This window comes from Pelecanus crispus, chromosome 2, assembly GCF_030463565.1.
Source record: "Pelecanus crispus isolate bPelCri1 chromosome 2, bPelCri1.pri, whole genome shotgun sequence".
NCBI classification, from domain to species: domain Eukaryota; kingdom Metazoa; phylum Chordata; class Aves; order Pelecaniformes; family Pelecanidae; genus Pelecanus; species Pelecanus crispus.
In genome coordinates, this window is record NC_134644.1 from 109,953,184 (window position 1) to 109,975,384 (window position 22,201).

General features: G+C 37.2%; 1 protein-coding gene across 2 annotated transcripts in view; it reads right to left on the reverse strand.

Moving 5' to 3' along the window:
* ZNF407 (zinc finger protein 407) overlaps window positions 1-22,201 on the reverse strand; it is a 354,196-nt gene that overhangs the window by 308,339 nt on the left and 23,656 nt on the right. Inside the window, exons 1-3 of one of the 2 annotated variants that reach the window (XM_075704980.1) lie at window positions 18,411-18,486; window positions 13,281-18,107; window positions 7,365-7,479 (exon numbers count right to left, since the gene is read on the reverse strand). In XM_075704980.1, coding sequence (XP_075561095.1) covers window positions 7,365-7,479; window positions 13,281-18,107; window positions 18,411-18,471 — 5,003 coding nt within the window. In that variant the 5' untranslated portion in view covers window positions 18,472-18,486. Of the gene's footprint in view, window positions 1-7,364; window positions 7,480-13,280; window positions 18,108-18,410; window positions 18,487-22,201 lie in introns of those variants that run through there. The other variant, XM_075704981.1, reaches the window with a different exon arrangement.

The window sequence follows — 22,201 nt, forward strand, 5'->3', positions numbered from 1 at the left end:
ATGTAACTACTATAATCTGTCTGGCTAATGGGAGTGTGAATTACAGTAAGAAAAACAGGATGAAAGACAACACACCACAGCCAGAAAGACTAAAATGAAATCAGAAGCTGGTCAGCTCTTCCAATTGCTACCATTTAGATTTGTTGATACCTGAAACACGAATGTACCGAGACACAAATTTTCTAGAGAAACCAGCTGTACCCTAGTAAACTAATCCCTGAGTCTCGAGAAGGTGCCCAAGGTTGTAATAAACACAGAAAGTAAGATTAGTTGTCCTGAAGTGCTTAAAATCTATAGGCTTGATTCTGCTTGTACTAAACCCAGTAAACACAATTTCCAGTGATTACAGTGCAAACAGGAGGAAAAATCACTGGAAAGAAAAACAAAGTTATGGTTTTTAAACAGACAATTTAAACGTGAAAGAAGATGTGGATGCACTGCACGCCGCATCCTCCGAGATGCTGGCGTGTTCCAATGAATTGAGCAGTAACTACTGAAGAAGCTACGTTACGGTAATACATTTGATGCAAGTAAAATTGGCCACAAAAAACCCAGACGCCCCAACAGATTGATTCAGCAGTCAATTCTTATAGATTAAATTTGGTTAAAATTGAGGGCATTCCAACAACTTACAGCTAAAAGGTATAAAACATAAATCAGGGTCTATTTTTTCCCTTTTTGTGTAACATCCCGCTTCACTTACCAAACCCTGTAGTACTAGGGAAAAGATATTCATTGATAAAGATTAGGCTCAGTTATTTATCCTCTAAATTTTAAAGTAAAGTTACTAAAAGCACCAAGGAAAATCACAGCTGAATCAGGAGCTTGATGCAATTCCCACACATAAATGCTTAAAACCAAAAATAAAGCAAACGTAAACCTCTGAATTCTGGATATAAATCCAAACCATGCAACTCAAGCCTATCAACAAAACAACCCAACCAAAATTTTAATCAAGTAAACCTCTCTCCCTGTCAATACCAACCACCTGCACTGACAACTCTCAGGCTCCTTTCTTCTCATGGTAACCAAAACTGAGCCAACTTTTTGGCCGTCTCCTTCTGCCAACAGGAGGCAATTTTTTAACAGTATCTTTCTCAAGGCTTAGGCCAGTCCTTCCGAACCACAGATTATAAGGACAAAAGTCTCTTTCTCAGTAGGCATACTGAATTTCAGGACTGCCGCTTGCCTTAGCACTGTTAACCCCCAATTTCTGCACTATCAAGCCTGTTTCCCATTAGGCACAACTCCTGCCTTCTCAGGAAGGGCTCAGATCCTCCCTGCACGGGCACAGAAGGCGCTTGCTCTGGAGGACGCGTTCAGAGCAAGGTGCCTGTGGACTAACAGAAAAGCACACATCCTGGACGCCAGAGCAACCTACAGTAAAGTAAAAAATTAAAAATGCATGTCTGTAAAAGCACTAGTTACACGTGCCACACATATCATAGTCACACTGCTGTGCATCTTCATAATTACCATTTGGAAGTGCATTCAGTTGGATTGCATGCAGCACAGATATTAGTCTGAATCACTAACTATCTCCAATTCAAATACAAACATATACTCTCACAAGTATGACCTTCTCTCTTCAGCAAGTACAACTAAATCATTATTACAATCCAATTTATCATGCAAATTGCTAGAAACACATTTTATTAAGTCAGAAAGTTGGTCTTGACTTTTCTGTATCAATTGTAATACCAGTCTCAAACAGAAGAGCCCTTCCACTGCCTCCACCCGAGTCTCCCACTCACTCACTTTAACTCCAGCCAACTCCATGGCAGACTTCCAGGCCAAGAGAGTCTCTCACAACACACCATGGGATCCATACCAGCTGTTTAAAGATGCTGGGAGCTTTTCTGAATAAAAGTAAATTGCTTCCATTTCAAGTAGTTTTCTTAAATAGTAAAAATAGAGACTATGTACTAAAGGTCAGGTTTGCAAATCTAATAAAATGATAGATAACTGAACAAAAATTGGCAAGATAATATAACACATATGTTACCTTACTCCACATATTTTTCTAGTATTTTCCTATTAATTTGTTTAAAAGTGTGTGCAACTTTGGAAAGCTGTTACATAGGTTCACCTCATTTTCTTTACTGAAGTAAACGTAGAGACAAGTGTACGATAGGACCAAACAGCAAAATGCAGATAGAGAAACTCAGAATAGCTGGATCTGGAAGAGTCATTCCACATGCGCTTACCTCTGATCTAAACAGATGAACCAAATACATATATTTTGTTTGGACACACATCTGTAGGTAGGATGTGTGTAATTAATTGTTCATTCAAAAATGCAATTTCATGATGCGTTTGATGATTTAGGTATACAATGGTTTTAGTTCTGAGAGCTGACTAAAAATAGTGATTTTAATTTATTCCTGCTGCCTACAATTACCCACAACCATGTATTTTTAAATATTTCCAGCCTATAAAAATTACTAATTTTTGCCACTTGTGTTTATCTGCATTTAGACTTTGATTTGGATAAATTAAGCTCTCAAGTGTTCCTTGCTTTATGAAACTCTGCATGTTGTACACTTCAACACAAATAAATGACTTCTACCATTAGAGGTTTAAATAATGTAATGTATTTCATGCTCAGCCTGAAGCTGGATTCCAATGAAGTTGCTAATGCACGTAATGATTAAGTGTAACTCAAATACTAACTGTGTTGTTGAAAACATGACAGGCAATAATTTGGTCTATTATATTCTGCCATTTAATTGCCTAGTACAGACATTCTCTGACACGTTATGAAGCAATGATTTACAATTATTCAAGCTGCAAAGGTCAGAAAGTGACATTATAATCATCTACACAGAGATCCCTTCTAATGCACAAAAACTAGGTAATACCACACAAAAATAGTTTTACTAGAGTAGCAACTTTCTATTTAAGATTTCCCAAACTGCACAAGTATAAATAATTAATTTATATTACAGTACATTAAGGCATCCTTGAAAATATAATGTTTTTCCTGCTCCTACCAATAAATTTATGAATAAGTCTTTTTTGCTTGCTAAAAGCAATCTTAAGAGCAGGCTTTCACTAAAAGTAGCCTGACATTAACAGTAATCAGTTAAAAAAAATCTGAAAGTCTAAAAGATTTTTTAGAACACAACACACAGGAGTACAGCCAATTTTTTTGATGCAGCTGGTCAAAGCACATTCTTATCTATAAAGTACGAAGATCTATTAGCCACTATACTCAATACAGGCAAGTATTTTTCTTTAGACATTCTCAAAGCAACCAGTGTCATTAAAATACTGAACTTTATACAGATTAAGATCTCTGAACTATTCTTAGCATTAACAACAGCAGCAAAAGTGAAGTTATTTCCATGCTTGGGACACTATAACTCTCCTCAAAGGTTGTTTATATGAGGCTTTAAAAAATAACTGAATTTAGCAGAACACTTGTTTAGCAGAACATCTTATAACATCTCCAGAATTAATTGGGAAAAGGAGTTTCAAAGCAAATCAAGAACTGAGGAGCAGAAAGTAAAAAAGATTAATACCTCCATCCACCAAAAGACCAAAACAAAGCAAAAAAAAAACCCCAAAAACCTCCCCACAAGAAAGAACTACTTCAGCAAAATACTGAAAAAAAACCCAGGCTTTTCCACCCCATTCCAAATCCCTTTGTGTATACAAATATTTACTTCTGCTCCTTAAAGCACTTGACTACTATATATGGAATACTATAGATGGAATAAACACAATAAAGATGTTACTACAAATGTCCTTTCAATTTTTAGGAAGGTAATAAAAAACATTTATGTGCATGTTTTAAATACTTAAAATTTTCCTAAAAATCCAAACCTACCTTATACCCATCTTCCTCAGTAGATTTTTAAGAAGTCATAAAGGAGAGAAAAAAAAAGAAAGAAGCAGCCACTCTTACTTGAAACATGTAACTACATCCCCAAAAATTCTGTTTCTGAAAGCAAAGGCAAGAAAGAGGCAAAGGAATAGTAGATGCATTTTTAAATCAAACATTGCCTATAAATTCTGTTCAAAATCTCAAGTGCAGAATAATGCATTTTTCATGTTCTACCTGAGGCATAAAATTTGAAAAGTGCATGATAAGCCTTTTCACTGCATTTCACCAGGCAAATGAAACAAAAATTTTAAATGCTGGGCAACCAAGATTTGCTCATCTAACCCATCGTATCATCCAATTTCAGAGCCAGACTTTCAAAAATTAAATTCAAATATGCAGCAGTTTGCTACACACAGAAAATAGATACTACCTCTGAAGTAATGGGATATATTTTACAGCCATGGGTATGGAAAAGAAAACAATTAACACACATCTGCGATAAGGAAATGAGTAGCAGACGGTTTATTCCAAATGTTAAAACATTAGTGGTGTCCAATTTCTGTGTCATGTAGTTTCTGCTGTGCAGCTGAAGAAAAACAAACCCTGAACTTCAATTAAAAAAAAATAAAACAACACAGCAAAATTACTGCCTTTTTCAACAACTAAGTGAATTATATATTGTGTACTTTGTAGCATGTAAATATGAGGATCATTTGGAAAATTGAGATAACAGCAAACCCTTCCTAAAACAACACCACAGAAACAGCTTTTTTGCCCTTTTTTTTAAGACAAAAATTTCCAGAGACTTTTTGTAAAGGAAAAAAAAAAAAAGGTGGTTTTTTGCAACCACACTACACCACGATGTTGCACTGACATTTCACCTTTAAAAAGTGCCCAAGCAGATTCAAAAGCTTTTGAAACACAATTTATCCCCGCAACTAGCAGAGGGCTTATTACTATGAATCTAAAAGTCAGAGGATAGAATATTAACTACTGCAGAAAAGAAAACATAGTGCAGGACCTTCTGTTTGTGACAAAATTACAGAGTTAATGTTCCTGAAAGATCACTTCACCTTTTAAAGCATGATTTTTAAAAAGGTAAAATTTATAGCAATTAAAGCTAATGAAGAAATGCAGCATGAGCTGCTTATGTTCAGGAACTAATAGGTCCACTGAGCATTTCTAAGATTATTTAGCCATCAATGATAATGAATTGACATTGTCAGTGGTGTTAATGTACCAATGCTCTATAGTGCCACTAATCCGATAGCCAATCCTAGCAATTTTTTTTTTTATGTTGCTACTTTATTTTTTTAACCTACACACTACCCAATCCTTTCAATTAAAATAGCAGAAATACAGCACAGGCTATTACAATTTTTTCTCTTCTTCCACATTTCAAGATGGCATATTCAATATTTAGACCACAGTTCAAATTGCTCTGGTCATTCCTCCTTCAAATCCTGCTCAAGTCTTCAGGACTGTTAGCTACAGTACAAAAATGTTTTTTCCAATTAAATCAGTGTTAACATATAATTCTTAAAATACATTTTTGGTGCATATTAAGTGAAACATGCTCATTATTTAAACAGGTATACAAATCAGATTTTTCTGAGCACAGGGTATTGGGGTGTATGTCTCTTCAGGTGATTGTTCTGTCATATCTAAATAGCACAGCTTCGTGTTGTTGATGAAAATTAGCTATACAATACTACACAGAAATGGAAAATGAGTACCTGTTTGGCTACCAGGTATGACATGTCAGCAACATACAGTAAGCAATCAGCTTAGCAAGGTGACTAACATTCAAGTCCACAGTTTAAATCATTCCTACATGTTTTGCTCTCTCTCGCGTAACCGTCGTGAATTGCATCCAAGAGTTGTGTGTTTTCTGAGACAGATTCTAAGAACATGTCAATCCTGAAGTAAGGGAATGAGTTTTTGAAAAAACAAGGTAATGTGCCAAATCCTAATCATTTCAATTCACTTTTTGTAAAAGATAAGGTATTACCTATTTTGAGATTTTTTTACTTTTTCTCTCGCAACAACATAGTTAAATAGTATGATTTTTTCAGTTTAAGTTGAAAGGGAATTGAATAAAGAACCGTTGTCAAGTTTGTTGACAACTTCTAAAGAACAGAGCTTAGCCTTAGCTAAACAGTTTTGTGGATCTGTAGTCGTTAACTATCTTCCATGCCAATTTCTCAGCAATTCAGATAGCAGAGATAGTAAATAAGATTTTTCAAACAACGTAAAATAGCCTACCATGCATAATGTTAATTTTAAACATGCTGCAAAATAAAGAGTAGCACAAGTTATTCTGCTACTGATATTCAGTGGACTTAAGAATTAAGCTCATACATTTTTATTTCTTGTTTCAAGAAGTCAGCAATTAATTTTCTTAAGTGAGTAAAAACATCCAAAGTATCATAATGCAGCATGCAAAATTATTTGAAAAACAGAGAGATGAATCAGTGAAAATCACTCAGCTGCATCTTCAGCTGAAGATTCACTTGTCCTTTAAAATGTGTAACTCACTTTGTCCTGCAGTAGATCGGTATACTAAGGCTAAAAAAACCCCTCCTGCTGAATATTATCCCCAACATCACACCACACCATTCATGTGTGCACTGCATCATCTAATTGAACCTGTGCTGTTCTACACATTAGCCAGAAGACTGCTATAGCAGGTTACATAGTTTGAGTAAAATGTTTTTATATGATGCATATATTAGTTAATTTCTCCAGCATAATAACATTAAAATATATTTTTAATCAGAACTAGGGTATTAAAATCCAACTTTGAATGTCCTATGATGTACCATATATGCCATGGCATTTTAAAACCTTTTAAACATTTCTGCTAAATTAATTAGTTTTGCATTAAGGAGTCTCAATGCCTCCTATTAAATGCAACACATTTGAAGGACAATTAAACATTATGAACGATCCTTCTGAGGAAATAACGATTAAGTAAAAAAGAAAAACAAGATTTTTTGGGTAACAAACAAGAACACAAGCATACATAAAAGACTTCAATTTATTTTTAAAGTCTTATGCCTGCAATATTTTAGATCCGTTTGTTTGAAAAATCAGTCTTCTGTTTTGTTTTCGTAAAGAATGAAAACCCTAATGGAGTCCAGAAATCTGTTAATGGTACTAAAATTATAACAGTATAGCAAAAGAAAAAACCCCACACAGTAAAGTCTATATTATATATTTTTTATGTCTTTAAATGGAATTTACAGTTCTCCCTGGCAATGTGAATGAACATCCTATAATTTAGTCAATTTACAGATTACAGGTTCAAATTGACCTTGTAGCCCATAAAATTGCTCATCTTCAGTGCAGGATTAGAAGTGGGAAAAGAATGTCATAACTGTATTTAAGGAATTTACCATAACAATGGAAAGGAGGATATGCATGCATAATTTTAGCCACTCTTGCTCACATCACAGTTTTCAATTCTGAAACAATGCATATCCTGCACTCTTCTCCTGGTTAACCATGGTGGAGACTGTTTCAATTTACTCACCCACAGACATGACACTTGTATTCCCTCATCCCAAGGTGCCTCTTGACATGGTTTCTGGCATCTCCGAGCTGAGCTGTTGCAAAGTGGCATATCTTGCACTTGAATGGCTTTGATCCTAAGTAAAATTTAGCATAAGATATGAGTTGAATTAGAATAATATATCACCCACAGTTAAAGAAATAAAAAATCCTGGGAAAAAATAACCTTTAAAAAAGCCTATCCCACATTTAACCTGTTTGAGATTTTTGCTTAACAAAAAAAGTATCTCGTACGCAAATTTCTAACTCCCAGGACACAGATGGTATATACTACACATTACTCATTAAAGTTTCTTCAGGTTCAAGATCACGGAAACTACTCTCTTAACTTTTAATAATAATTTACTCTTTTTTTATTATTATTAAAAAAATCCACTAAATATTAAAACAAGAAGACAACAAGACAGCAAAAGTTGTTCTAGACCCTTACCCATTTCCAAATGCTGAAACTCAGGTAATGGTCTTAAAGTGGCTTGATATTGGTGTAAACTGCAAAATGCACTTGGCTTTTAAGCAAATATATTTAAAGTAAAGTAATTTTACAAGTCTTCCGACTTTGAATAGATTCCACATTAGCATTGGTATTTCAGATTTGTTCTGTCACACACAGAAAATGATTCATCACCTAGCTATTGTAATGACATGCAATGTATGAATATACAGTGGATAAAATATTATGCCTTTATGACTGTTTTATGGTCAAGAATTTATGATTATTCTGCAAACCAGAAGTATTGACATTTTGGCTATTATTTATTTCAAGAACAAACTTTAATATTAAATGTCTACTGCAGACCAAAGAACTCTGAAATTATTTCTCCAAGGAAGAAGTACCAGCCTATTTCTTGTATCACATCAGTTCAGCAAAAAGTCAAATTATTTCTCTATCTTAATTAACAGTGATCCTCTCTGGAGGATGGAAAAAAATATTTTTTTTACTGAAAAAGTTAAATTGGGCACAAGTCAGTTCCCATGTTATTACATAGCAACACCATTCTAAAGCATGCTGTAGCACTTTCCAATTTTCTGACCGCTAAATCCCTAAATCAATAAATCAAAAGCATAGAATTGCAGTTAAAAGTACAATATGGTCACAGAGTCTCCATATTATGTTTAGTACATGTTTTGTGAAGTACTTCTTCCAATACAGTTAAGCATAATATGAAATATGTGATCTTTAATAAATATACATAAAGAGCTCTGATAAGAAAAATGTTGCACTATATCATACTTGATCAATGAACCTTTTTGCTTTGCCCTTGAAAACAGAATATCCTCCAAGAATCCGTTGGTGGAATTGAGGATCTTAGTAAAAATTTTTAGAGTCTTAAATTTCAATTTAATTCCCAAAAGCTGACGAAAAATGAAGCATTTAATTTTAATCTTCTAACCGAAATAAAAAAGTCAACAGTACTAAGCATGGGCAGACAAGGTTGAATATTTCACAGTTCAATGACAATGAAGCCAGATCTCTTAATACTTCCATTTCTACCGTTGGAAGTAGATGTAAAATATATTTAGCACCTGAATGGTTATATCTAGTCAGCTTTATACGTTTAAATGTCAAAAGCAGGTTGAGACTGCAGCTAACAGCAATCACATTCTATCAATCACACTGAAAAACCCCAGTTTATTTAAATGATCCTGATAAAACTAAATTAATCATTAATTTGGTGACATTTCAAATCAACACTGCATTCTATAAAGAGACCCATGCAAATAAAAAACAGCCTATCTTTGCATTAAATAAGAGAGTAGTAAAAGTTGGTGGTTTAACTTATGATCTTAAAGACTAATTGCACAATTAATAACATCAAGGCCACAGTCAGAGAGGATTTTTTCAAATCCATTGGTGTTTGTACTGCTCTTTTTTTGCCATGGAATCCAAATACCATGTGGATTCAATCCTATGTTCCCTTAGTTTCTCTCCTACTGATTAAATTGTAAATTTGTTCCTCATTCTGTTACTGCAGGTGTCCCACAGGGCTTCCATACAAGACCTTTGCTGGCTTCCATTTACATGACTCCTTTGTGAAAAACTTGAGCTCAGACCAATCATAGCTACAGTGTGCTGACAATACAGAAATGTATTATTCTGTTGACTGCTCTCATCCAAAAATCACTGAGGCCTTGAGGGTTTTTTATTTATTTCTCACATTCAGAGCTGAATATGTGTTAACGTCTCCATTTAAACTCCATGAAAATTCAAGTGCTGGCAGGCTCCAGTCAGTATTTATCACCTGAAACAAAAGCAGCACATCTCCCTTTTAGGTTGCTGGTGCCAAATTTGTTCCAGTATGTTCTTGGATGGAACAACCCAAAATTTTATACTTATGATGAAGGCATTAGACTAAGAGTTAAACTAATGGGTCAAAAAAATCTGTATTTACCATAAGGCTATCTGAAACAATGTTGAACCAATTAACCATTTCTTAGCCATACTTATCACAAACTTTAATGGTTTTCATATGCTGTGTTAAATATGATACTATTGGATTCACACTTGGCTTTTAGTTCACAGAAAAACAAGAAAAATACTTTCAATATTGCATCTTTCCAACCAAATGACTTTAAAAAAAAAAAAGTCACAGAATTACTTTACCCACAAGTTATGGCATGGAAACAAAGTGTACATTTTCCGATGGCAGTAGTAAACAATAAGGCTCTTAACAAGAGAAGGGGGGAGGAGAATGACCAACAAACAAAAAAACCACCACACTGAAAAAAGACTAAATTTAAGAGTTCAAGTCAGACAGACACAAACCATGCTACTGTTTTACAGAGAAGACTGGAGTTCATAGTCTTTATTTTACATTAAGACAACAGAGACTCAAAACTATAAGAAAAAATCACTGCCTGAACTTTAAGACAGCCAACAGCAATATCATCTGCACCTGCAGGCATAGCTGTGTCCCTAGCTCAGGCCCAATGCAAAGTGAGCAGAGCTGCATGAAATATCATCATACCATTTCCTCCTATGTTTAGGACATGGGGAGTAAGATACCACACTTACATGGAGCAAACCTTCCATTAACTGAGAAATCTGATGAGAAATGAAACAAAGATGATGTGGTTGCAGGTGATTTTTCCTCAGATGTTGATTGTTAATTAAGTTTATGGGACCTGCATCAATTGCGAACTAAAAAGTCTTCCACCTCTACTACTCCTTTTATTTTTCTTTACACTTCCTCATTTTCACTTGTCATATGTGATGGACTTACTTGTTATCTCCTCTCTAGCAAAGCTTCCCTTTCATTTGCAATGTGAAAATCTCCTACATTATTTAATGGTATTTTGAAACATTACTTTTCTATTAATGAAAATCACTAGTTGTATCTTTCTACAACTTTCCCTTCCCCCCCCAAAAAAAAACCATCACCAATTACTCAATAAAAAAAAAGGCAAGGGGTTGGATATGGTTACACGTACATACATATGTAAACATATATATGCACATCTGGATGCTGAAAAAAGATTTTTTTAAAAAGCACATAATCAGAACAATAAATGAGAAAATGTGCAGCTCTGGTCCTGTTGTGTACCTGGTGTTACCCTGGAACAGATGAGAAGCTAGAAATACTGTACTTTGCCTCACCAATGTTATAAGCCAGTGTGTATACAGTTGGTGGAGTAGGTCAATCCCCCTGCCACCACTCCCAATAACCCAAAAATATTTGTTTCTTATTCAGCTGCATCCATTGTGATACAGAGTGGAAGAAAAGGTGCCGTAAGACACAAACGAAATCACAAATATGAAAATACGGATTGGAAGAGAAAGCCTTCTTTCCATTAACTATTAATAAAAGTCTCTGCATTACTATTTATGTGAAGAAGTAAAGCATCAGAAAAGCATTTCATTTAAAGGTACCATGAGAAAGAGGGCAGATAAAACTCTATTCTGTAACCCTTGTATACCCCCTCCGCAAGCACCACCGAGAAGTGACTTGCAAAATGAAATGTATTCTTTTACTGCTTTGCATATTTAGGGCCATCCAAAAGCACAATAAAAATATACTTCATGGTAAGACCTACACACAAGATGTTAAAAAGTACACTAACTTTTACTAAATGTTACAATCAATGATGTAACTTATGTAAGTAGGGTTGCTTTGTCATATATTGATAGTTACCTCACTTTCACATCCACATTAACTTGATTTTAAATGCAATTAATACATATAGTCAAGGAAGACTAATGGACTACATTCTGCACTTAACCTGGTGGACATTTTCAAATGGCACAAGTGACCAGTGCAAACCTATTTTGCATTGTAAACGACTAAATAAATCTTAATGGATTAAGAATGATCAGCTATCAACACACAAGGGAAATTAAGTGCTGAAATGCCTACATTGATTATTTTAAATTATTAGCCTTACTCTGTTCTTGAATTTGTATGCTTTTAGTGAGCTTTAACACATTTACAAGACTTATTGACTATAATTACAAGAGAATTCAAGTAATGGACACATCAATTATAAGCAACATGTCTTGACCAGACAGTTGCATAAAGAATTCTAGAGAGAGCTCCATTAGCATCCTCCCCCTTAGTTTTATTCAGTTTTATCTGCCGTAAGAGGGCATATTAAGGGCTTATACAGCTGTTCTGACCATGTGAACAGGAACGTCCCTCTAAAGACTTAACACTGCATTCAAAGTTCGGTATTAGCTGAAGCAATACAGATAACTACATTATTGACAGGATAGAAGGAATGTTGAAAGTATTAAGTATGTGAGTTATTGGTATACATGAATACTGCAGTTATAGTAAAATACTCTGAAAGGTTTGAAATACAATGTCCGTGTTCCCCAAGGTTAATTTTAAACTTTGTTGTCCAGTCATGCCCTTGCTTTTTCATAAAAACCTTCCAAAACTATTTTAGGATTATGCCAGGAATTACCATTCTTTCATGTTTCTTTTTTCTTACTTTTTTGTTCTCTTCCTTGTAACCATGCACTAAGTTTCAAATACTGCATGAATTTAAACTATAGCTTCCATAATAAGCCATTATTTAAAAGTACAGTAAAATAAACCTTACAGTTTTAATGAAAATATGTTCATTGAAATGTGAATTTATTATTCAAATCCACTCATAAATTCAACCATGGAGACACCACTTGTCTAAGCAGAGCTCAGTGATTTAGAAAAGCTGTCTATTTAAAATAAAGAATGTATGGCAGGTTTATAGAAACATCGCAGTGAATTTTTACATAAATTTAGAACTGCAGCTTATGCATTTTTCTACAAAAATGTTTTTAAATTTTCCACTTAAAATTAAACATAAAAATGAATTGAAAGCACAGAAACTAAATCAGATGCTACATCCCTGCGCATCACATCAGCCTTACACACTACCTTCCAAAAAGGCTGACCAATTCATATAACTTATTTCTACAAAAACCTCCTTATGCTTCTTATTGGTATTTGGAATGATGTAATATCAGATGTCTATCCTGAAGCATTATGTAATGCTGAAAGCGTAACTGAATTGAAATGAAATAAACAATTTGGATATTAAACAACTGCAAGAAAGACGAAGTTAGAAAGAACAGCTAACTGTTCTTTCAAACCACCGCTGCTTCATTATATAAATTTAAGAACCAGTTAATGGTTACAATTTAGATTAAATGGAAGGAGATCTCTCTATACGAAACAAAAAGCAGAAGGATGACTGCGCTTAAAATGTTATGTTTCTTGCCCTTTGATCACTGTATTTTCATACCCCTTTAGGTAATTTTGAATTTCATCGGGGGCTCATTGGGCAATATGAATGCCAGTTCATAAGAAATGCTAAAGAGATTAGCAAGCAGAAAAAGACCAATGGTATAATTCACTCTGTTTGAAAGAGATCGCTTGCAAAGAGAACATCTCCATACCTGTATGGGTACGGATGTGAGCTAGGAAGGCCATGGAGTTGCTACTTCTACACATCTTCCCACAATACTTGCAGACATTGCCTTGATTCTCTTCCCTCTCCCTGTTTATTTGCTCAGTGTCTTCCACAATGTACTTATTCACTTCTCGCAACAGCTCTTCATGTTGCTCTTTGATGTGGAGAAACAAGCTCTGCTCCGAATCGAAGGGCTCTGTGCACTTCACACACTTAAAGGTAGCGCCTCCTTCGGGCAGCTCCTCCACGCTTGCCTGCTCATTTCGCATATGCCCAGCACTGGCCAAGTGCTGGTGAAGGTTGCTCTCTGTGTAAAATGATTTTCCACAAAGTAAACAATGAAAATGTTTTTCTTTTGAAGGATGTTTCATGGCTATGTGAACATTTAGTCCGCTCAAACCATCTGCTAGAAAACCACAGTCATCACAGCGAATACGTGTCGATTCCCCAAGGGAAATTCCTTCTGACTTCTTCTTTTTCCCACCACTTGGTGAAGGGTCTGCGTTCACTGTGAGCTCACTAGCTTTCACTCCACCTGGCATCTGTCCTTCAGCAGAATGGTCAGTGGCTTCCCCATCTTGCTGGCTTTTTAACCTCACAATAGAAGAATCAAACTTGCCAAAATTTTGCGTTGCCTTTCCTTTATCATCAGCACTGATAACTGTTCCTAAAGCCTCATTACTACTATCTTGCATGCCCTCAGCTGTTGAGCCATCTGCCTCCCAAACATTGTTATTTATAGTTACTTCTGCTTCATGTTGTGCTTCCATAAGGGCTTCTTCCTCCTCCCCAGTAGGATCCTCTTTGAAACTTCTGTCACCCTCTAAACTATGTATATCTTGTACCGTTTCTCCAATGTTTCCAGCAAAATTGGATTGCTCTACTGCACTACTTGTTTCTGGAAGAGTTAGCATAACTGGGTTCTTTTTTTTCAGTGATAGTTTTTTGAGAATGTCTGTGTCTCTACACTCTACTTCAAGGTTTTCTCTATTTGCTATCAAGCTTTCTTTGCCTTTTCCTGAATTCAAGTTTGTGCTGCTTGATCTATTTTGATTTTCTGCAGTGCAATTACTGTCTGAGCTGAGCAGCTCCTGACCATGCCTACTTTTAAGCAACTCACAAATACCTGTTTCTTTAACTGATACTTCCTTGTGATGTTTAACAATTTTATCCTTCTGAGGAGTTTGCTGGAATCCTTCACAAAAAAGGTTTCCTCCTCCATTTTTAGACTCCTCTTCAAGTTCACCGTCTACTGTATTTTGGGAACTGTCTTTAGGTATTCCTGGAGATGCATTTTCATCTAAGCCAGTACACTCAGTTAAGCTTTTACTCATATGATCACTTTCTGCTGCATCATTGGCACATTTTGTTTCACCTGAAACAGTTTCTGATTCTCCTGCACTGTGATGGTGCTCCTCTTGAGACAAAGCAGTGCCTTCTTCAGTGATACTTGCTGCATTTGTTTCCTCCCCAGAAGAAGAATAAACATAAGATTCTCTTCTAATTTTATGTTTCTCTGTTGCTGCATGCCTAATCATCTCTCTGCGAGTAACAGCATAGTAGTCACAAGCCATGCAGTAGTATTCAAATTGTTTTGTATGTTTTCGCTTCACATGCAGCTCTAAAGAAGAAGAGGAGTGAGCAATGAAGCTGCAGTGTATGCATTTGTTGTTTGCACCCATTGTTCTTCTCTGGAAGCATGGGTCACCATCTTGAGTAACCCCTGCTGGTTCCAGAAATACATGTTGGTTTATGTTTAATGGATTGCTAGTATCCTCCAGATCTGGCAGCCTACTGGCATTTACAACTTTTAGCTCAGCATCTCCTTGCTCAACTTCCTGATTGTCCAAGACAGAATGTTCCAAATCTGATGACTGGCTACCATCCTCAACATGTTCATACAAGGCAGTCATGGGGCTGTTAACCTTCTTGCTCATGGATTCAAAATTGCCTCCTTCAGGGCTGACTATGATCTCGGAGTTCTGTTTGCCATGTCCTTCTATTTCAACACGACTTTTGTGTTTTTTGGTTGCACAATGGCGTTCCATATCTCCTTTGGTTACAGTGTAATAATTGCAAACCTTACACAAATAGCTGTACTGATGACTGTGCTTTCGTCTGATGTGGACAGTCAAATTTGTAACACTGGAGGCCAAAAGACCACAATGGGTACATGTCCTAGAAATAGTGCCTTTGGGTTTCCCTCTTTTGGGTGCATTAGCTAAAACCAATTCATTTTCACCAATCCTTTGATCAAGTGGAACAAATTCCTTATTTCTCGATATGTTTTCCACAGAAGAGGATGAAACATGTATAATTTCTTTATCTAACTCTGTATTCCCACTCTCAGAAATTGAAGGATCCACCACTGTTTTAATACCACCAACACCAACACAAACCTTTTCAATACATTCTTCAAAACGTAGTCCAATATTGTTTTTCCTGGCATTTTCAAGGTGCTTGCTTCTTTTGATATGCTTCTCCATTCCTTCCTTACTCAATGAGTAGAGATTACATGCTTTGCAAAGGAAGTGATGCTCCTGTGCATGTCGGAGTTTTATGTGCCTTGTAAAAACTGTGGAAGATCTTGTCTTATAAAAACACTTTTTACATTGAAATTGGGTTTTATTCAGAACAGAATGCTTTAGTTCATTTCTATGATTTATGAAGGAAGGGTCTGGAGTTTTTGCTTTCATTGATACTTCCATTTCCTTTGCAAGACTTTGGCTATTGTTTGATACTGAGTTAGCATAAGTTACCAGATGCAAGGTCTGATCACTGTTACTCAATGGAGTAGCTTGCTGAAATAATGAACCACCGTGTTTCTCATTTTTTTGATGATTTATCAGCTCTTCTTCCATTTGAAAAAAAAGAATGCAAGCTGGACAACTATGGGACATATTATGCGCTTCACTCATATGGCTTTGAAGGCTGACCACATTCAAGCTGGTAAATGAACAGAGCTGACAATTAAAGCTACAACCACCCATCTGGTGTTTACTGTCCTGACAGTGTTGCTTCACATCTTCCCTGACTCCAGAGGAATAACTACACATCTGACAATGAAACTGGATCCTTTTTGTATGAAGCTTTGCAACATGAATTTCCAAACTTTTTCTGTTCTGAAAAACATGATCACAATCAATGCAAGTATGAAGAACACCATGATCAGCAGTAAGTTTGTCAGAATCTTTAGTATCTGTAGTGCTGGAAGAAAGGGTATTTGGCTTGTCTTCAGTAAGATCTTGAATTTCTGAAGTAGTATTACAATTACTTGTAGCATCTGTTTCTAATTCTGTATGTGACACAGGGCTTGAGTCACCAGGTTTAAGCTGTGTGCTGGAGATATGCTTCATATCTCTGAGTACTCTCTGAGTTTTAGACTTGCCTCTCTTACTATTACCCAACAAATTGTACCTTCTTTTAACCTGCCTTTTTAATCTAAAAGACCTATTTTGTCCAAATGAAGACCTTAACAAGACAACGTTTCTTTTATGTTCTGGTCTATCAAATCTCCTTGTCATATTTAAACTGCTAACTAGCTTTTTGGTAGTTGGAAGGAGTTCCATTTTCTGCAAGATATTTTCTGAGGGTCCTGGTATTTCTAGTTTTTCAGTACGGACTTCATAATTTCCTTCTACACCAGAAGAAAGCAACATTTCTTCTGTCATAGTATGTGTTCTTTCAGTGGGAACATTTGAAGATGGTATCATTTCAAGAAGTTCAGTGCCATCATTTTGTTTAGACAAGCTTACTTTTGAGCCTTTCAGTGCACTGCAAACACTTAATCCTTTTGCATCAGCAGTTCTTGCCTTTAATTTACTGGTCCCAGGTTTTGCTCTGACATTCCTCTCTTTGGTCACAGTAGATTGTTGTTTTTTAAAGGATTTTTTTGTCAATATCTGTACAAATCCTCCCCGCGCAGCAAGATTTTGGCGTCGAAGGTGCGTCTTGCCAAGGAAATGAGAATTTAGGAGATTTTCCTCAGTACTCTGAAAACCACAAAGATTACAACAAAATATCTTGGATTTCTCATGATCTTGCTTAACATGCATATGTAATGTTGAACTACATTCAGCTGGGCAACTACGGTGAGGGCATGTTTGCTCTTTGGATTGTTTAGAGGGGCTTTCTTGCTTATGTTTTTCCATATCAGAGCAGGAAGGTAAACACTGATCACTCATTTTGCCTTTAAGATCTTTGTCTATGTTTCCAACTCTATAGCCAACACTGATTTCTTCTGAAGAAGACAACTTATCAGGAACAGCAGCTGGCACCTCTTGTGAATGTTTGCTTTCCTTGTGAATTTTCAATATGGCACCATCAGCACATTTGAAATCACAATGTAGGCACAGGAAATTTGAATTAAATATGTCATCACCAAGACAACTGGTGACTCCTTCCTTCTTTACAGCTCCAGCTACTATACTACCTGCTTCCCCAGCTACAACTTTGTGCAATTTCCTTTCACTGTCTTTCATGTCTTCTGAAGAACTCCGCTTTCTTTTTCTGGAGACATTTTCAGGTTTGTCTGCTTCAACAACATCCAGGTTTGGTGATCCTGACAATGCCGTTTTGTTTGTGCCATTCTCTTTTCTTTTCTTTTCAACGTCCCTGAATACTTCATCTGATATAAGCCTTGTTTTCTGCTGAGACGAAGAGTCACATCCAGCATTTTCTCCTGATGTATTTGTCCGGGATTCTTCTGCCAACTCAGTCTGTAAACTCTCATCAACATCATCTCTCTTCTTATTTTCCTCCCCATCCATTCTTAACATTGATATTATCGATTGTAGATCATTTGGCTTAACACCTATAAAACAAGAGAGACGTTATTAGTCTTTTATGCACAACCAAAAGTTAAAAGACTCAACTCAAAAAAAAGCAATATAGTAAATTAAAATCATGGCAGGAAGACAAACACAATGAAAGATACGAGGCTACATTTTCAGCATGGTGTCTAAACCTATGACATCTAAAAATCAAACCAACTTCTAGGTACTTGGTTACAGAGCTCTCACTCTGATGAGCACCGTGTGAGTGAGCGCTAGCTTCAATAGTTTTTGTGTAATCAAGTAACTTACTACATGCTTAAGCGTGGGCAGACAAGCCTAACCCTTGTTTCTGGAAGCATTTTTAGGACACGAAACACTAACAGCTTTCAGGGAACCAGCCATGGGACGTTCAACTTTTCCTGAACTAGAAATCCAGGTTCACAAATTTAAAAGCTCCAAGGAGGAAAAGACCGTGATTGCAACAACAAGCAAAAAAAGCCAGCATAAATGTTAAACATTGTAAGTATGAAGCTTTCTTTCCTTCCTCTGCCTAGAGTACCTGCTAAAGAGAAAGAGGGAAAACACAAGTAGAGCCATGTTCTAAAAGAATATGCCTCAAATATAGTTCCCCATCATTCCCAAAATATCCTCTAAAACTTAATTTGCCAATTTGCGGGTGGGGGGTGGGGGGGAGTGTGTGTGGGGGGGGAAAGTCATGAAACAGCAGTGCAGAGAAGTGCAGCATCTTTAAACCTCAGCACAAACTGTAACCGCCCAAACCCAGTTACCAAAAGGTTTTGCTCAACTGCCCAGTGTGACCTTCCTGCTCCCAAAAAGATGTCACCACTACTAGAAAACTGATGCTACCAACACAGTTTATAAGAGGGATGGGGGTGGGAAATCAAATCTTGACATTTATTACCTTTTCATTTTGATATGAAGCGATTGAGAATTGAAAATGCATTTCATTTTAACAGATGATTAAATACTAAATGTTTATCTATGTGCTTTACACTATGATTTAAACATCAATTTGCTGCAGATCCAAGTATCCAGTTTTTTGTTCAGTTACCCACTGAATGAGGCCATGACCACAATTGTAAGTACTTCCTGACAAGATTAAGTAATTGGAATGTTGACACAGACAATGCAGCATACAAAAAAACATTCAACTACATGCTAAAAATAAAAAAATATTATGCTTATTTTTGAGGACAAAGTAAGAAAGTATTAAACTGAGGAAATATACTCAAATGTTGGACTTATTACCTATGGAAGTAAAAAAGTGCTTTTCTGCTTAATAATAATTTATGGAAGGTCTATAAGGAATTGAGTGCACAGTAGCTGCATACATTGAACAGTTTTTCAACTGTAGGTCTCTTGTTGGGCTAAAGTACTAACCAAACTTATACTGAGCTAGCTATACCTAAATAACGAGAGAATAACCACCTCTAGATGACAACAGCCCTTTGCAGGATCCAGATATTGCTTCTCTAACTGTGTTTTTCTGATTCTTATACACTACTATTTTTCTTTGCCCACTAAACCATAATAGAAACTATCACAATTAGTCAGAAGTAAACCCATCAGGTCTATATTCTCAGCTGGTGTAAGTCAGCATATTGTCAGTATGTTCAAAAACACTACAGCAATTAATAGCAGAGGAGGATGAAGCTTTTGAATTGCAAGCTTACCCTGAAAAGGTTTGTGAACGCTGTTTGATCAGATGAAAATTATGTTGTTTAACTGCAGTTCAGCTTTATTTATATAACTTGGGAAATATCAAGAAATTACTTCAGTGATGAGTGCCACAAGTCCATCCTGAACTGTTTGCATGCAGCAGCCATGGTTCCTTTGCCTCACTGCACCTCCAAAGCAGGTTTCCAGCCCACCACTGAGACTTGACCACTCTTCCCTTGCATGGCCTGGGGAAGAACAGCAGTTTTTTCTTGGCTGTACAAGACAATTTGCACTCTCAAACCAATTCTCCATCTTCTTTATAGGATACTTTCTTCTCAAACCATCTGATTTATCAGAGAACCAGTCCAGTAGTGAACCAATACCTGCACTGGAAATTTCCACTATCAAAGGTTGTATCAGGATAATTATGGGCACCGACAAAAATTCATACATTCAACACTAATAAGTCAGGGACTGGTGGCTCCACACCATACTCTCTTCTGACATGCTTCATACCCATTTAAAGCCATCCTATAATTTGATTTAAATCTTAAAGCGCTGTCACACCTAGATCAATCTCTGACAGAAATCGCAAGCCACTTTCAGCCAGAGGTACGGTAATCACCAGAGGTGGATGCTTCCCAGCTGTCACAGCTATCCGCAGTCTCAGAACATGCCTTTTCTGCCACACCAGCGCAGATTCAGCTCATCTCCACTAGCCACCCGCACACCTCAAAAAAGATGGCTGATGATTTGCATACAGTATCTGCAGGCTTCTTCTGAGACTTACTTCTCAGCGTTTGTTCACTAACTCTGCAATAGAAGTTCATCCTGCTCTGTACTCTACTAAAAATCCCGATCGCAACCCTAGTTCTGGCATCCAACCTTGTCCCCAACTCAAACGCATTGCATCAATTAAGGGCTTTTTCAAGTGATTAGGGGAAAAAAAAGTATTTCCCTTATTTTATCTTTGTAAACTGTTTGTAGTCACAACTACAAACTAATACCTAGGCAAGTGAAAAATGCAAAACACGAATCTCATAGGTGCTGCCGATAATTTCAGTATGAAATTAAAAGTCACATATGTAATACAAATATGCAAAGGAGCCTTACGCCCCAGCCATCTTGCCTAATTCCTCCAGTTCTCCAAGTCAACAGTAAATGGAGACACCTATCTCTGCCTTCATTTCATGATAAACTTCTAGCATGCAGACAGGGGATGTGTTCCACTTCATTCCACTCCACCTGCTTGACCACCTGATCTTCTATGACCAGATGACCTGCTTAGTGGATGAGGGAAAGGCTGTGGATATCATCTACCTGGACTTTAGTAAAGCCTTTGACACTGTCTCCCACAGCATTCTTCTAGAGAAGCTGGCAGCTCATGGTTTAGGCAGGTGTACTCTTCACTGGGTAAAAAACTGGCTGGGCGGCTGAGCCCAGAGAGTTGTGGTGAATGGAGTTAAATCCAGTTGGTGACCGGTCGCAAGCGGTGTTCCCCAGGGCTCAGTTTTGGGGCCAGTTCTGTTTAATATCTTTATAAATGATCTGGATGAGGGGATTGAGTGCACCCTCAGTAAGTTTGCAGATGACACCAAATTGGGGCGGGTGTGTTGACCTGCTCAAGGGTAGGATGGCCCTGCAGAGGGACCTGGACAGGCTGGACCAATGGGCTGAGGCCAGTTGTGTGAGGTTTAACAAGGCCAAGTGCCAGGTCCTGCACTTGGATCACAACAGCCCCATGCAACGCTACAGGCTTGGGGAAGAGTGGCTGGAAAGCTGCCTGGCTGAAAAGGACCTGGGGGTGTTGGTTGACAGCCGTCTGAACATGAGCCAGCAGTGTGCCCAGGTGGCCAAGAAGGCCAACAGCATCCTGGCTTGTATCAGGAATAGTGTGGCCAGCAGGAGCAGGGAGGTGATTGTCCCCCTGTACTCGGCGCTGGTGAGGCTGCACCTGGAATACTGTGTCCAGTTTTGGGCTCCTCAGTACAAGAAGGACATTGAGGTGCTGGAGCGTGTTCAGAGAAGGGCAACAAAGCTGGTGAAGGGTCTGGAGCACAAGTCTTACGAGGAGCAGCCGAGGGAACTGGGCTTGTTTAGCCTAGAGCAGAGGAGGCTGAGGGGAGACCTTATCGCTCTCTACAGCTACCTGAAAGGAGGTTGTAGTGAGGTGGGTGTTGGTCTCTTCTCCCAGGTAGTTAGCGATAGGATGAGAGGAAATGGCCTCAAGTTGCATCAGGGGAGGTTTACATTGGATATTACGAAAAATTTCTTCACAGAAGGAGTTGTCAAGTATTGGAACAGGCTGCCCAGAGAGGTGGTGGAGTCACCACCCCTAGAGGTGTTCAAAAAACATGTAGATGTGGCACTTTGGGACATGGTTTAGTGGGCATGGTGGTGTTGGGTTGACGGTTGGACTAGATGATCTTAGAGGTCTTTCCAACCTTAATGA